Source organism: Eucyclogobius newberryi, unplaced genomic scaffold, assembly GCF_026437365.1.
Source record: "Eucyclogobius newberryi isolate DKJ021-1_F unplaced genomic scaffold, fEucNew1.0.hap1 SCAF_7, whole genome shotgun sequence".
Classification (NCBI taxonomy): domain Eukaryota; kingdom Metazoa; phylum Chordata; class Actinopteri; order Gobiiformes; family Gobiidae; genus Eucyclogobius; species Eucyclogobius newberryi.
In genome coordinates, this window is record NW_027316389.1 from 35,421,284 (window position 1) to 35,435,801 (window position 14,518).

Sequence of the window (14,518 nt, forward strand, 5' to 3'; positions counted from 1 at the left end):
CGTGTCAGTGTTCAGGCGGATGTCATTTGTCACCTTGACAAGAGCAGTCTCAGTGCTGTGATGAGGTCTAAAACCTGACTGAAAAACATCAAATGAGTTGTTTATTAAGAGGAAATCTGTGAGCTGTTAGTAGACAAACTTTTCAAGGACTTAGTACTGCGGCATCAAGACTGCTCTTCTTTAGGAGAGGCTTTATGACCGCAGTTTTCAAAGACATTAGGAATGTTCCAGATTGAAGCGACATGTTAACTATGTGAGTGAGTGGTGCAAGTAAACTGTTCAGCACAGACTTTAGAAATCTGGTGGGTAACACATCGAGGCAGCATGTAGATGAACTACAGGATTCTTTACCTTCCTCTCCACTTTTGATGAGTCTGAGTTGCTTGTTTTAGGTGTCATAAACATCGATTGGTTGTCCAAATCTTCTGACGGTCTAAAAAACGATTGTAATGAATCAAACCTCATGACAACCTCAATGTATTACTGCTCCCACCCGACCTGACCCTAAAGACCCACTTAGACCAACATTACTGGAAATTATTTTAAGCAACAAGCCTCAGAATTATCAATGTAGTGGTGTCTTTCCTCTTGAATTTAGTGACCACTGTACTATTGGGTGTGTGGGGAACACAAAATGTATTAAATCCAAATAAAGTATAACTGTTAAAAGGTTCTATTAGCGTTTTAATGACGAAGCATTTCTGTCTGATTTGTACTATAGTAAAATTGGTTTTACCACAAGTATTCCAGAGCACAACACAGCACTGGACTTTTTAATTAAAACATTTAATGATATTGCAGATAAACATGTCCCACAAGAATAATCCAGACAGACATTACAGTATTATCTCGAGAGCGTGACACAGTCTGGGCAGAAGCCAAGACAACCAAATCAGCAGCAGATTGGCAGTAGTTTTGTCATAAGGTCAATAAATATGTCACTTCTGTTCATAATGCCAAAACATCTTACTACATCAACATTTTCACAGAATCACAGAGCAATCCTGCAAAATTTTGGTAAACGGTTAAATCCTCGGAAAGATTCTACTCCATCTTTACCAAATTAAATTATTAAGGATTCAATCAGCTTGACGACAAAAAAATATATTTGTGATGCTTTTAATCAGCACTTTGCTGACGCTGGAAATATCTTTGATGCTGCTCCATCTGTAGCTGTTACTGCAATACATGAGAATAGACCTGTTGATCCAGGATTTTCTGGATCAACAGGTCCCCCCAAAGGACACCCTGAGGGACACAGTTGAAAGCATTATCTAGATCCACAAAGCACATGTGGACTGGTTGGGCAAACTGCCATGAACCCTCGAGCACCCGATGGAGAGTATAGAGCTGGTCCAGTGTTCCACGACCGGGACGAAAACCACTTTGCTCCTCCTGAATCCGAGGTTCGACTATCGGTCGGATTCTCCTCTCCAGTACCCTGGAATAGACCTTAGACCTCAGTAACTTCATCTTGGGTTCCGAGTCCCAAGTCTCTGCTTCCTCTTTGGAAGATGTGACAGTGGGATTGAAGAGGTCCTCAAAGTTTTCCTTTCACCGTCCGACGACATCCCCAGTCGAGGTCAGCAGGTCTCCATCCACACCATAGACGGTGTTGGTGAAGACGGTGTTGGTGAACATAGACTGTTCGGTGCTTCCCCTTCCTGAGGCACCGAACAGTTCTTTGGGGCCGACCGATAGTCCTCTTCCATGGCCTCCCCAAACTCCCAGCCCTTGGTGTTTGCCTCTGCGACAGCACAGGCTTGCTCAGATGTGGATGTTAAAGAGTTTGGTCGCCTGTGGCCCGGCCCTGAGATGTTTCAGGAGCAATTTTGAGATCTGCTGTCCTTTGTCTCAGGAGCATGGCGGCTGAAGCAAGGGACGAGAGGCGGGTCACACCCCATGCCGGGTCCGAGTGTGCCATCTTTGTTGTGTTGTGTTCAAAGTCCAAGAGCAAAAGAGAATGAGAGAGGCTCGGTGGTCTTTTTATCTGACCTCGGATGTGTGGTTTAAAGTTGGAGTGACGTTGAAAATGTTTTTTAACTCTCAGTCAATCTTAATTCAATTTGGACAAATCTAACTTAAACCAGTTTTATGACATGTAACCATTGTAACATTGTTAATGAACACACATCATTAGCAGGTCATTGGGAAACAAATTTCTTAAAGCATCTGTTTGACAAACATAATTTAGATACAGATTCACACAGGCATGCATTATGTCTGTTTAAATGGGGAAAAGTAATTTAAGGACTGGTCAATGAACTTTCAATCCAGCAGAACAAAGAATTTTGTTACAGTGGATAAATCAACCTATCCACAGGAGTAAGGTCCTTGGAACCATTTGGTGCCCTCTGTGTGCTTTATCATAGATGTGTTGGTCCAAGGGGGGGAAGGGGGGTCATAAAACAGAGGGCTGTGGTCCCAATGTGTGTAAACACCTTTTGCTTTGTTTTGTTGCTGTGATGTGAATTTCTCCGTTGTTTTGAAATATGAAATGGTAATGGGTTTTAAAGGTCTTTTGGGACGTACAGACACTACAATGTATTATCTTTGTATCTTTATTGTATGTAGAAGTATGTATTGGTAGTATGGTTTTAACTTTCCAATCATGCAGGTGACGTGCCACCTCCAGATAGTTACATATTGTTGCTATAAAATACACAAAATTTACCTTCCACCTCTTCATCTTAAAATAGGAAAACATTTTTTCCCTTACCAGATCCCCCCAGTATGACATATGTGACTCGCCACGGCAATTGTCGGACCATGTCGGCCTCGGTGAAACTGAGAAAAACAGCATTTTACTTTTTTTTCCCCAAATTTGTGATTTTCATTTTTTTGCAGAATGTGCTAGTTGAAGTTATGAATAAGCCCCTGTGTGCTTCAGATAACACTATTGGTTGTCTTAAACGTATACATTAAGCTGTTAAAAATGTGGAGTTTTCGGGTCTTTTTCCTGCTCTCCAGGGGGGCGTCACCTTTTTCTAGCCAACGTGTTGTTTACATTTTCCACCAATCAGCTGTGATCCGCATGGCTACAGCTGCGTGCTCTGCGTGCTCTGTGTTTTTCTCTCATTACTCCAGACCGTCTGCAGAGCACAGTCTTCAGAGCTTACATTTCCTGGACTACATTGCAACGGAACTGTTTACTCAGGTACACTTTTACTTTACTATTAAATGATTGCTTTAACGCTGTGTTTTAAGGCGGTCTCGTGATCACTTTAGAATCTTACTTGTCTGCTCCGGTGGAGCTAATGCTAAGCTAACATGTTGCTTCAGTGCACTCTGCAATACGGGCTTAATGTGACTACTTGCTGTTATCACCATGTTATCGGGTTATTTTTCGGCGTGGGTTGGCCCTTGGGTTGTGTGGGTCGTGCTTTGTGGCTGTTTTATGGTGCTAAACCGGCCCCACAGCCCGGAGCTAAACGCAGCTATTCGGAGCTAAGTTGTAAGCTAAACTTTGCTATGTTATCGGGTTATTTTTCGGCGTTTTGTCTGTACAAATTATATACTTATGTAGTATTTCTTGACCCGTGGGTCGTGCTTTGTGTCTGTTTTATGGTGCTAAACCGGCTGTTAGGCCCGGAGCTAAACGCAGCTATTCGGAGCTAAGTTGTAAGCTAAACTTTGCTATGTTATCGGGTTATTTTTCAGCGTGGGTTGGCCCGTGGGTTGTGTGGGTCGTGCTTTGTGTGTGTTTTATGGTGCTAAACCGGCTGTTAGCGCCACAGCCTGGAGCTAAACGCAGCTATTCGGAGCTAAGTTGTAAGCTAAACTTTGCTATGTTATCGGGTTATTTTTCGGCGAGGGAAGAGAAAAAAACTACAAATCCCGATACCACTTCTGGTCACGTGGCTTACGCACTGCGTCACTCGAACCAATCACGCGCTTGCCTGGCCATTATCAGCTTCCTGTGTGTCTCTCTGTGCACGGTGTTGGAAGAGACAACAGCACGGCTGAACCAGGTAAGCTTTGCGACTAAAACACCCGCTTTTAATCACTTTAATGTGCGCCGGTTTTAAACTCGAGTGTATGTTTATGTTTTGGTGTGCTGTTCTGCAAGTGTTTTGCTTTTACGAGCCGTGTTATCTCAAGTGAGCTAGCTAGCATCGCTAGCCGATGGCAGATGTCCCAATATCTCCGCGTTTTGCATCTTAAATACACCGTTAACGTCACAAGCGAGCATACATGAAGACCAGGGTTGACACTTTGGAAGACATCGCTGAGGTTAGTTTATATTATTTGACTACTGTAATGTGTAAACATTAGCCTGGCAAAACTTCAGTGCTGCTCTCTGCTTAAGATATGTTTCTTCTGTTCTCATTTTTTTTACATTGTCGCTCTTGTCATCAGGTAGTGGAAAACAGCTCTCCTGAGTCTCACCTCAATATCCCACAGCTTGTTGGAACGGCGGATAGCAAAGTGTTTGTCAAGAACTTGGACTGGCAGAAGCATCTGAGTCCCTTCTTCAGACGGCTTCCAAAGATCAAGAGTTATCAGCACTTCAGGTATTTATATTGAAACTCTCACATTGTGTTAAAAAAAAAAAATAGTTAATGAGTGTTTTATGTGAAATAGTTAGCCATTTCTTAAATGTCCTGTTATTTGTTTACAGCTTTGATGCCAAGAGCCGAGAGTCACAGCACAGAAGAGTGCACAGACGAAGAAGAGGATGAGGATGTGATCTCTGATATAATTGGACTCTGGTGGTGTACATATCATATCTATTATCTCATATCTCATATATTCAAAGCCATGGACCCGTTGCAGTTCGTATACCTGGCCCTGGCATCTGTTTATAAGAGTTCTTCTATTAAGAGTGTTTTTTAAACTTCCTATAAGTTACTGTCCTTTCCCCCTGTATCTACTGCGTTGTAACATTAAAGGCTATCTTATCTTATCTTATCTTATCTTTTGTTGTTGTGTTGAATCAATCACTGAATCACCTGTGAATTATGTTTATCGACAAATGCAATGAACCCTATTCTCATTCTGATTCTTTGATTCTATTCAGGGCCTTTTGTAATCCAAGTATTTCCATTTTAATATAGTAACTTCTAATTCTGATTCAAGTCCAGTTACCATCAATAACAACACTCCTCTTGAGTCTTGAGTGACAGCTGTAGGGGGAAGGTGGTGTCAGTGTGACAGGGGGGAGGGCTTATCTCAATGAGATGCAAATGAGCCCCGCCCCCTGTGACTCTGGGCTCACTCCGGTGAGAAACTTTGGAAGCCGTTTTCTCAGTGAATGGGTTTGAGAGTTGTATACATTCAAATGACCACAACTTACTCAAATATTATCAGATCTACATGAGTGAGACATCATTGGAAAGCTTTGAATTCACACTTTCAGAATCTGTGAATAACTCAAAATGTCTCCGGGTAGACATGTAACTGGATTGGCCACGGTCAGTCACATATTACTGACTGTATCTATGGTTGAGGCTTGGAAGCTTCTGCTGTTATTACCTTGCCATTGAGCCTACACTTTTGCAGATTTAGTTGCGAACAGCTGATTTATTCGTCTGGCTTTCTCCAACTTCTCCAACAAAGCCAGATGTGAGCATATTACCCACTCAAGTTGGTTCAACCTAACAGCGCATTTACAATACACTTTTGATTTGAATCAGGATCCATTAGCCCGGCTGGTTCCATTCGTTTGGGTAATTGTGAACGCGCACTCAAAATCTTATCCGGACTAAAGAAGCAAACTCTGGTTGGTTGGAAAGGTCGGTCTTGGTACGATTGAATCAAACTCTGAATTGTCTGAATTGTGAACAAAAGCAAACCAGAGACCGGAACAAATCCAGGAAGTGACCACAGAGTGAGCCAAGCTGAGATGTACGTGAGGCTTAGGATCAAAACAAACTATTGTGTGAGATTGCTAACGGGGAAAATGTCAAGTGAAAGTAAAAGGGGTCAAATTCTGGTTTATTTATAATTATTGATGATCACGCGAAAATATCACCGTGTCCAGAGACTATACAAAAATAACAAATTAACTAAACATGAAAAATAACATGTGGCCCATATTCAGCCAGTATAAAGCTGTACGGGTAAAGCTTGTGTTTATAAAACAGCTGAGATTTTTATCACATTTTCTTTACCTTGGGCATTGAGCGAGCTAGGGCATTCAGCCCGCCTTGTACTCACCTTTCCCTCTATGTGGAAACCCATGTCCGGGCTCCAAGGTTGTGGGGTAAATCCGTAAAAGCCAAAGAATTAATCCAAACACTGCTTCAAGTTCTGCTTCAAGTTTGTTTATGTGACACGGATCAGGCAGAGCTCCAGGTTCTTCCACATGTTTTCTTTGTAATTCCTTTGGCTGATATTGTACACAGTGCTTTCAGAAGCGAAGGGGACATGCGTCTTTCTAGACATTTAGTTTGATTGACAAAAGTGTATTGTGAACGCAAACCAGACCAGCTCAGAGAAAGAGACAATTTTGCTACAATGTTCCCAAGCAAACTGAGTCCACTTCAATTTGTGTTGTGAATACGTCGTAAGGCAATGTGTAATATTCATCCTGTCTAACCAACATCTTGATATGTCACATCTGTGAGGTGGGATGGATTATCTCAGCAAAGGAGAAGTGCTCACTAACACAGATTTAGACCCAATCCCAAACATAAAACACAAGAGGAGTTACCTGGACAGGTGCAACCGTCCGAGCAGTCTTCTGTGCACACCTCATGGATGTTCAGATTGTGACAGGTGGTGGAGCAGGACCTGGTGCATTCACTGTACTGCATCCCCATGGGACACTTGGGCACTATGTACAAAACAAACAGTAAAACGATTATCAGTTTGCCGCATAGAGCTTAGATTTTCAAGAATAATTATTCAGTCCCCAAACATGCACTATTGTATCTCTCTATAGAAAAGGCTCACTCTTAAAAACACACAATGTCATTGTTGGGGGGCTTGAGGGTTCTGCAAAGTATCTTTTTCAGGAGTTCCCAGAGATGCTTAACACTTGTTGGCCCTTTTGCCTTCACTCTGCGGTGTGTCCAAACTTTTTGGTCTGTGCTGTATATATCTATATATCTATATATCTATATATCTATATATATATATGCCATATTTTATATCCCGTATTTTCGGGATTATAAATCGCGCCGAAGTATAAGTCGCACCAGCCAAAAAATGCATAATAGAGAAGAAAAAAAAGATATATAAGTTGCACTGGAGTATGAAATAAGGTTGCAAGTGTAAAACTAACACATAATGTCACATATAAGTGGCTCCGGAGTATAAGTATATAAGTATAAGTCGCACCCCGGCCAAAACTATGAAAAAAGACTTATAGTCCGGAAAATACGGTATGTGTATATATATATAGAGAGTAAGAGATATAGATATAGATAGATCTATAGATTGATAGATCGATAGATCGATAGATCGATAGATCGATAGAAATGGACTCACAGCACTGGCTCTGGGCGGTCCACCCGCTCAGGACTATGCCATGAGCATGGCAGGTGCGTGCGTACTCCAGCAGGACGGGGCAATAGCATTCCTCTTGGGATCCCTCACAGTGACAGGCGTCCTGCTCACACAGAGCCATAAAGCCCTCGGGAGGAACCACATGAGCACAGTGGCGGAACACTGACAACTGCCCCAGTGCACTGCAGCTGGACAAAATCTGAACATAGACCACAAACATCAGGTTGTGTTCACAGGACATCACAACATTTTATATTTGACCTACTGTGTAGAAATTTAGGGGTCTGCTTGCACAACATATACAATCACTATTTATTTTACAGAAAAATTGCCTTTTTTGTTATAGAGATCCATCAAACCCATTATAGGTCCAACATAAAGTATTAAAGATTCATGGTTTTGCTGACCTAAGTATTCTCAAAAATAATGTATGAAGCAAAATGCAAAAAATACCCGTAAACGTTCAAGGATTCTTACAAAAAAAGAGAGTTACTATAATCGAAAAGGAACAAAAATTTTAAAAAATTAAAGCCGCAAGCGGCAATGATCGGCCCTCGCCACGCCACCGCAGCTACGCCGCAAGAGGAGGGGGCGCTAACGCGCCCCAATTGTCCTTTTATTACGCCTACTGCTGAATCTGTGACGCTGTCACATCTTCTCCCCTTTGTTTTACCATCAAAAAGCAATTTTATTTTGAATTCTTGGCAAAATGTGCGGCTTTGCCGCACAGACACCGTGACTCTTTGAATAAAAATGTGGATAACTTTTGATGGTCCACCCCTGAAGATGAGTCTCACCAAATTTCAGGTTATTAGGGCTAACGCCCTAGGAGGAGTTCGTGAAAGTATAAAATGTAAACATGTTCTGGCAATTTCCCCATTGGAATAACATGGAAGGTTTCGGTCATCGTTACGGCAACGCCATAACAATTATGACATGGGTCTCTTTGACTTTTTTGATGGGGATTCTAAAATTGAGTTGTGTGTCAAATTTCATATAATTTCGCAAAACTAAACATTTAACCTCCATATAAAATCTGTAGGGGGCGCTGTGGCTCCAAATTAATTTATTTCACTTCAAGTAGGTTTAGGGCAAAGAGTTTAACAACTGATTCTAATTTGACGCAATTCGGACTTTATCTGCGCAAACGGCAGAAATGTAAAATTTGGGAGATTTCTGAAATTCTTGCTACAGTTTGCGGCTTCGCCGCACAGAGACCGTGACAGGTATCAATGTAATTTGAATAACTTTTGATGTCCCACTCCTCAGTAGCATTTTCACCAAATTTCCGCTTTTTAGGGCCAACGCCCTGGGAGGAGTTCGTGAAAGTACGACGTTTGGAAAAACTCCGAAGTCATGTTTAGCCATTTTTGAAGCAATATGGCCGACATTTGGTTGGGCGGACGGCGTTGCCGTAATAATATTTTTTACTTCTCTTGTCACCATCTACCTCTGCGCCAAATTTCATGATTCTACGATCAGATTTTTTTTGGGTCATTTCCCATCTCTCAATGCATTTTTGGTACATTTGGGGGCGCTGACGCGGCAATTTTTTTTTATTTTAGAAAAGGGAAATAGCCAGAATGTAGAGAGGCACGATTTTTAGAGGTGTGCAAATTTTTGTGACTTTTCGTCAATGTTCACTGGGTGAAAAATAGGGGGGTTGGTCCCGAGAAGAAGAAGAATCATCTCAATGTAAAGTGCTTGTTTAGTGCGCACTTTTGCACGGGCTTCGCCCGTTTACAACGGTAATGTTCCATTTTCCTACTACTAATTAGTATGCACGGGGCGTGCATGAGTGAAGGAGTGCGTTAGTGAGTGTTTGGAAGTGGGCGAGCGCTTCGCGCTCGATTTCGTGCGCACTATGTGCGCACTTTCGCAGCCGTGCTTCGCACGGCCTTACGAGATTAATAGGCCTCTCGCCAGCTTGTGGCGCTCGGGCCTAATAAAACAGAAGCGGTTAGCGCTCTCAATTACCAATCCCGCATGGGGCCTTTCTGTGTGGATTTTGCATGTTCTCTCTGTGTCTACATAGGTTTCCCCTCATACTAAAAACATGTACATGTCTCTTCCCCTCTGGGGCCAGGATTCCCCTGCAAAAGATATTTTTTACGTCAGTGGGACTTTCCTGGTTAAATAAAGGTCAATACAATACAATACAAAACAATACAAACAATTAAACAGAACCAAAGTAATGGAACGAAGCATTTCTGTGAAAGGAGTGCAAAGAATAAATAACTGCATATAAGAAAGATATGAAACATATCACGTGTCACCCAGAATATGAAGCTCTATGGAAAAAATCTTCTATTAAGAGTGTTTTTTTGAAACTTCCTATAATCTTTCCTTTCCTCCTGTATCTACTGCGTTGTAACAACAAAATTTCCCCTTGCGTGGACATTAAAGGATTATCTTATCTTATCTTAAATATTGAGAGTAATGTTGTGCCGGGGGCAAACGTATTTTCTTTTGTGAGAAAAGACTGGATATCTGTTTGCAATGTAATTTTGTTGTTACCTTAATGAAAATGTTGCCCCCGGCAAACATTACTCTCAATATTTTTCCATAGCGCTTCATATTTTGGGTCACACCTTGCCTGACCAGTCGGGTTACATTCCTACATTCTGTTCAAATTCAGGTTTTGTAAAGTAGTCAAAACGTGTTGGGACTGGCTTGTCAGGCAAGGTCATACCAGAACAGGAATGCTCTGATTTGAGCTGAAATAAAGTAATTTTCCAGACAACAGACAACAGATAAGGCAAACCACAGCCTCCTTTTCCTTTTTCCTTTAAGCGTGCATGATGCTGAATCAACTGAGAAAATCCAGCCCACTGTCTTACATGCAAGGTAACATTTTATTTACAAGTGAAGAGGCAAACTTTTGGCAACTAGGCCTTCGTCAGGCAAATGGGTGACTTAGGTTGGGACTGTTTAAATAGGAGTGGCCTCGAGAATAGGAGTGGCCACATAAAGACGCCAAAGCCGATGATCAGAATACATCATAAAAATCATGTCAGTACCCAAAAATATTACAAATTTGTGATACCTTATAATGATTACATATATATATATATATATATATATATATATATATATATATATATATATATATATATATATATATATATTTACAGTGACATTCAATGATCACACATTGGAATAATCCACCTCAGTCAATAATAGTGGCCAATACAACATTACTAGCTGAGTAAAAGTGTGCATACAAGTTTGTATTCAAAACTACCCGTGTACTATAGATTATCTGGTTAAAAAGAAGCAGTCTTTGACAAGAACATTTTGAGATTGAACACATCATTCAACTCCTTAGGAGCCAGTATCTGAAGGGTATATATCCAATATAGTTCATGTTGTTTTAATAAAAGGCAATGATCCCCCTCTTCTATGTTAAAAAAACATTGGCACATCCTCAAATCTGATCCTCTACGTTCCGACATCCACACGTTTGTCAACAGAAGGAGCAAGAGATCACCTCGTTCATGCCAATGTCACTCCTGCTGCAACATCCAATCAAACGCTCCTGTCTCCCCTCCAAAATGGAAACTAAACATGTAGAAACAAAATGCAACAACACCATAAAACGAGCTGCTTCCAATAACCTCGAACTGGAAAAAGTTCTATATTAAGAGCATTATTACATGCACATCCACACGTTGTGTGTCTTATACAATGTCCGTGCTCCTTGGCCAATGTCGGCAAAACTAAAAGGGAACAGAGGATCCGCAAACACAAAAGTTCCATCAGGCACAACGACAGGGAATATCCCATGGTGGTTCACATCAGTGACCGTCAACATGTTTGTACGCTCGGCTTGTGGCATTGAACACGTAGCTCCGCCCCTAAGAGGAGGGGGTCATGACCTTTTATTAAAACCATACACGCCTCCTTTTTGTCAAATCCTACATTGTATTAAGACATTCTTTTCTTTTTCTTTTAAGCCTTTCTGGACGCCCTCTCAGCCCTGACCTCGACTGGCTTTGACTCTTGAACATATTCATTATCATTGCTAAAGTAGTTCAAGAAAAGGATACACAATTCTACTTCAGGCCGTAGACTGACTAATACAGTTTCATGTATGTGCATGTATTGTGTGCACGTTGCGTGCGCTCACCTCTGTGGTCCTTTTGGTGCTGTTACAGCTCATACTGGGTGGGGTGACCCTCTGGCAGGACTGACCCGCCGCCTTCACTGCCCATGAGTTTGCAAAGTCATAACTGTCCTCTGTGACGAACCCTACAATCATGCACACACTAATTAGACTTTGAATCTTATCTGATCATTACTGCTTCTTTTAGTAGCTTATCTTTTCCTCTTCCTGTTTCTCATTGTTGGTGACTCAGAATTTTTCCTAGATTCCACAGGTTGCTTTCATAAGAAATTGAGACAGAAGTTCCAAATGAACATGGCGTACTGATGAGAATTCAATAATTGAGTTGGTTCCAAAAAATTTAAATGCCTTCTTTTAATGATGAATTGTCAAATGAAACACAAATCGACACAAAGCAAAAGAAAACTTAATTCTGTCAACTGAACAACTGTTTGTTTGAGGTTTTTTTTCAGAGTGAATATGTTTTGCCTCTCATAAAAGTAGCTTCTTTAGTTAATTTGACGGAGATCTGGAAAGTCACTGCATTATATCTGGGACGAGCTAACTACACTGTAACTAACTAACTAACTAACTAACTAACTAACTAACTAACTAACCCTAGATTGCCAGATATCAGCTCAAGCCCTCCAAATGATCAGATCTGACTGCAGCCCATCTTCTTATTACTAAACCAGTAACATGAAAATATATTTTGTAATATTTACAAAATATATTTTCATGTTCCTAGTTTAATAATAGTTTCGTCCTGGTTTAGACCTGGTTTCATTCTGGAATTGGCCTGGTTCTGACCCGGTTGGTGCTAATCTAGTCCTAGTTTAATGCTGGTTCAGAACTAGTTTGGCAATTTTGCAGATAAATGTTTTTCACTGACACTTTATAATATTGCATATTATTATTGTGTATGAAATGTGCTTTAGAAATAAATGTCTTCTTCTTCTAACAAAGCATGAACAAAGACTTTATAGAACTACTCTAAGGTATGAACTGTCATCTGAGTCATATTTTGCATAATTGTCGTTACCCCTAACGAGTCATCTTACTCCTAGTAGCATACTCTGATTAGAATTATTGTTTCCTTCGTTTTGGTTTAGGCCTGACTGATGTTGGAGTTGTAAATGGGTCCAGGTTGTGCCTTAGAGCTCCATTTCTGTTTTCTCAAACCACCTCTTTTCCTTTGCCAGGATCTAAACTTCACTGTGCTCAAAGGAGGGCTCAGATACTTTGAGATGGATAAAGAAAACATTATCAAGTTTACAGAATTACATTTACTGAGTTAATTTGCACTTAACTACTGACTGGAAGGAGAAAACATTACATGCTAATCCTGAATTGTGTCAATCACAACATGAAAAAGATGAAACATTCACATAAAAAATCATTGTATGTAGTAAATTCAATGCAGTACTATCTACAGTACACTTGAAAATGCGTACCTTCTTGAGCTGTGTATTCGTCCGCTGTAAGGCCGTTGTAGTTCCCACACAGACCACACGTGCCGTTAGCATGCTGCTCGCTCAGGGTCAAGGCAACATTAGCTGCATTGTCGATAGTCACAGAAAAGCCAAACTCTTCACTCCAAAGTTTGTAGAAGCCCAGCTCGGTGCCCACAAATAGAGAATGGGATGCATATGGCACCGGCAGGCTACCATCAAAGGATCCAATTTTAAATGAGAATGAACTTGGTAGTAAGATATTGAGCAAAGGTTGACTTACATTTTTTCTCCTTGGGAAAGGATTCCATCCACAGACAGGTGTAACTCAAAGGCATCACCAAGAAACAGAGTGACACCAATACGTTTGCTGTCCATGAAATCACCTGAAATACAACAAGAAGAGAATGGGAATCAATTGACATTTAGATTATAGCAAATTATAGCAAAGTCCCAGTACAAATACAGAACTGAAAAAATATAAATAATATAAATAAGTAGCCTACTTATCAAACCTTAGCTATAAAAGTATACCCAGATACAAGGTTAATATGTTCAAATCCAATATATCTTTTGCTGAAAAAAATGAGTATGCTGATTTATTCCTGATTACAAAAACATTGCATATGATGGACTAGTCCAGGGGTGTCCAAACCATGGCCCGGGGGCAAAATTTGGCCCACAGACTGATTTTTGTTGGCCTTGAGGCTCTGTGCTGAATTAGCCCAAATTGCAGTAGTATTTTTTCTAGTCAAATGCGTGCAAATGTTCTCGAGACGATTATCCAGTCATAAAAATGACACACAGAGTTTCTGCTTAGGGTTTAAAAAATATACATACTATACCATTAATATAGTATTGGGACACCCAAAAACGCTTCATAATGCATTATACATTCACTCCACACTTGGTGATAAGCTACTGTTGTAGCCACAGCTGCCCTGAGGCTGACGGAAGCAGCTGCGACCTCCAACCAAATATGCTTTCGGACGGTACAATTACAAAATGATTTAACTAACTCTGTAGACATAATTAGTTTTTTGTTATATTCATAAACATGGGAAATTTGCGGTGAACGTGCACATGATAAAATATGTAAAATCTACTGTACGTATTTACATATTATGCATGTATTTTGCTATAAAAGCGAGCCACACCACAAGTCAAAAAAGGCCTCAAATGTCAAATACCCAAATAATTAAAGTAGAAGGGAATGAAAAGGATAAATAGGAGATGAGGTTGTAAAAGATGCTCATATAATGAGTTGCCTCTTGGTCAGACTCACCAAGCAGTGTGAAGGAGTGCCTTGTGCAGTCTCCAGCCAAAAGGTAACTGCAGTCTCCAGAAAAGGCATACAAAACTCCATCAAAAGTGTGGATGTGCTGCCGACCGAACAAGCTGCACCTGCCCTTTGCTCCTGTCACCCGAGCTACATCAATAAGTATGAATGAATTATTGCAAGAAAAAAAGTCACAATTTGAGCATTGCACAGCTATGAGCGTGCATGTTA

General features: G+C 40.8%; 1 protein-coding gene across 1 annotated transcript in view; it reads right to left on the reverse strand.

The window, feature by feature from the left end:
• The window catches only part of vwf (von Willebrand factor), a 100,591-nt gene that overhangs the window by 85,960 nt on the left and 113 nt on the right, over nt 1-14,518 (reverse strand). The window contains exons 3-8 of the mRNA XM_072434453.1: nt 14,294-14,437; nt 13,292-13,394; nt 13,012-13,220; nt 11,582-11,703; nt 7,435-7,651; nt 6,656-6,778 (exon numbers count right to left, since the gene is read on the reverse strand). Of these exons, the coding sequence (XP_072290554.1) occupies nt 6,656-6,778; nt 7,435-7,651; nt 11,582-11,703; nt 13,012-13,220; nt 13,292-13,394; nt 14,294-14,437 (918 nt within the window). The remainder of the gene's footprint in view (nt 1-6,655; nt 6,779-7,434; nt 7,652-11,581; nt 11,704-13,011; nt 13,221-13,291; nt 13,395-14,293; nt 14,438-14,518) is intronic.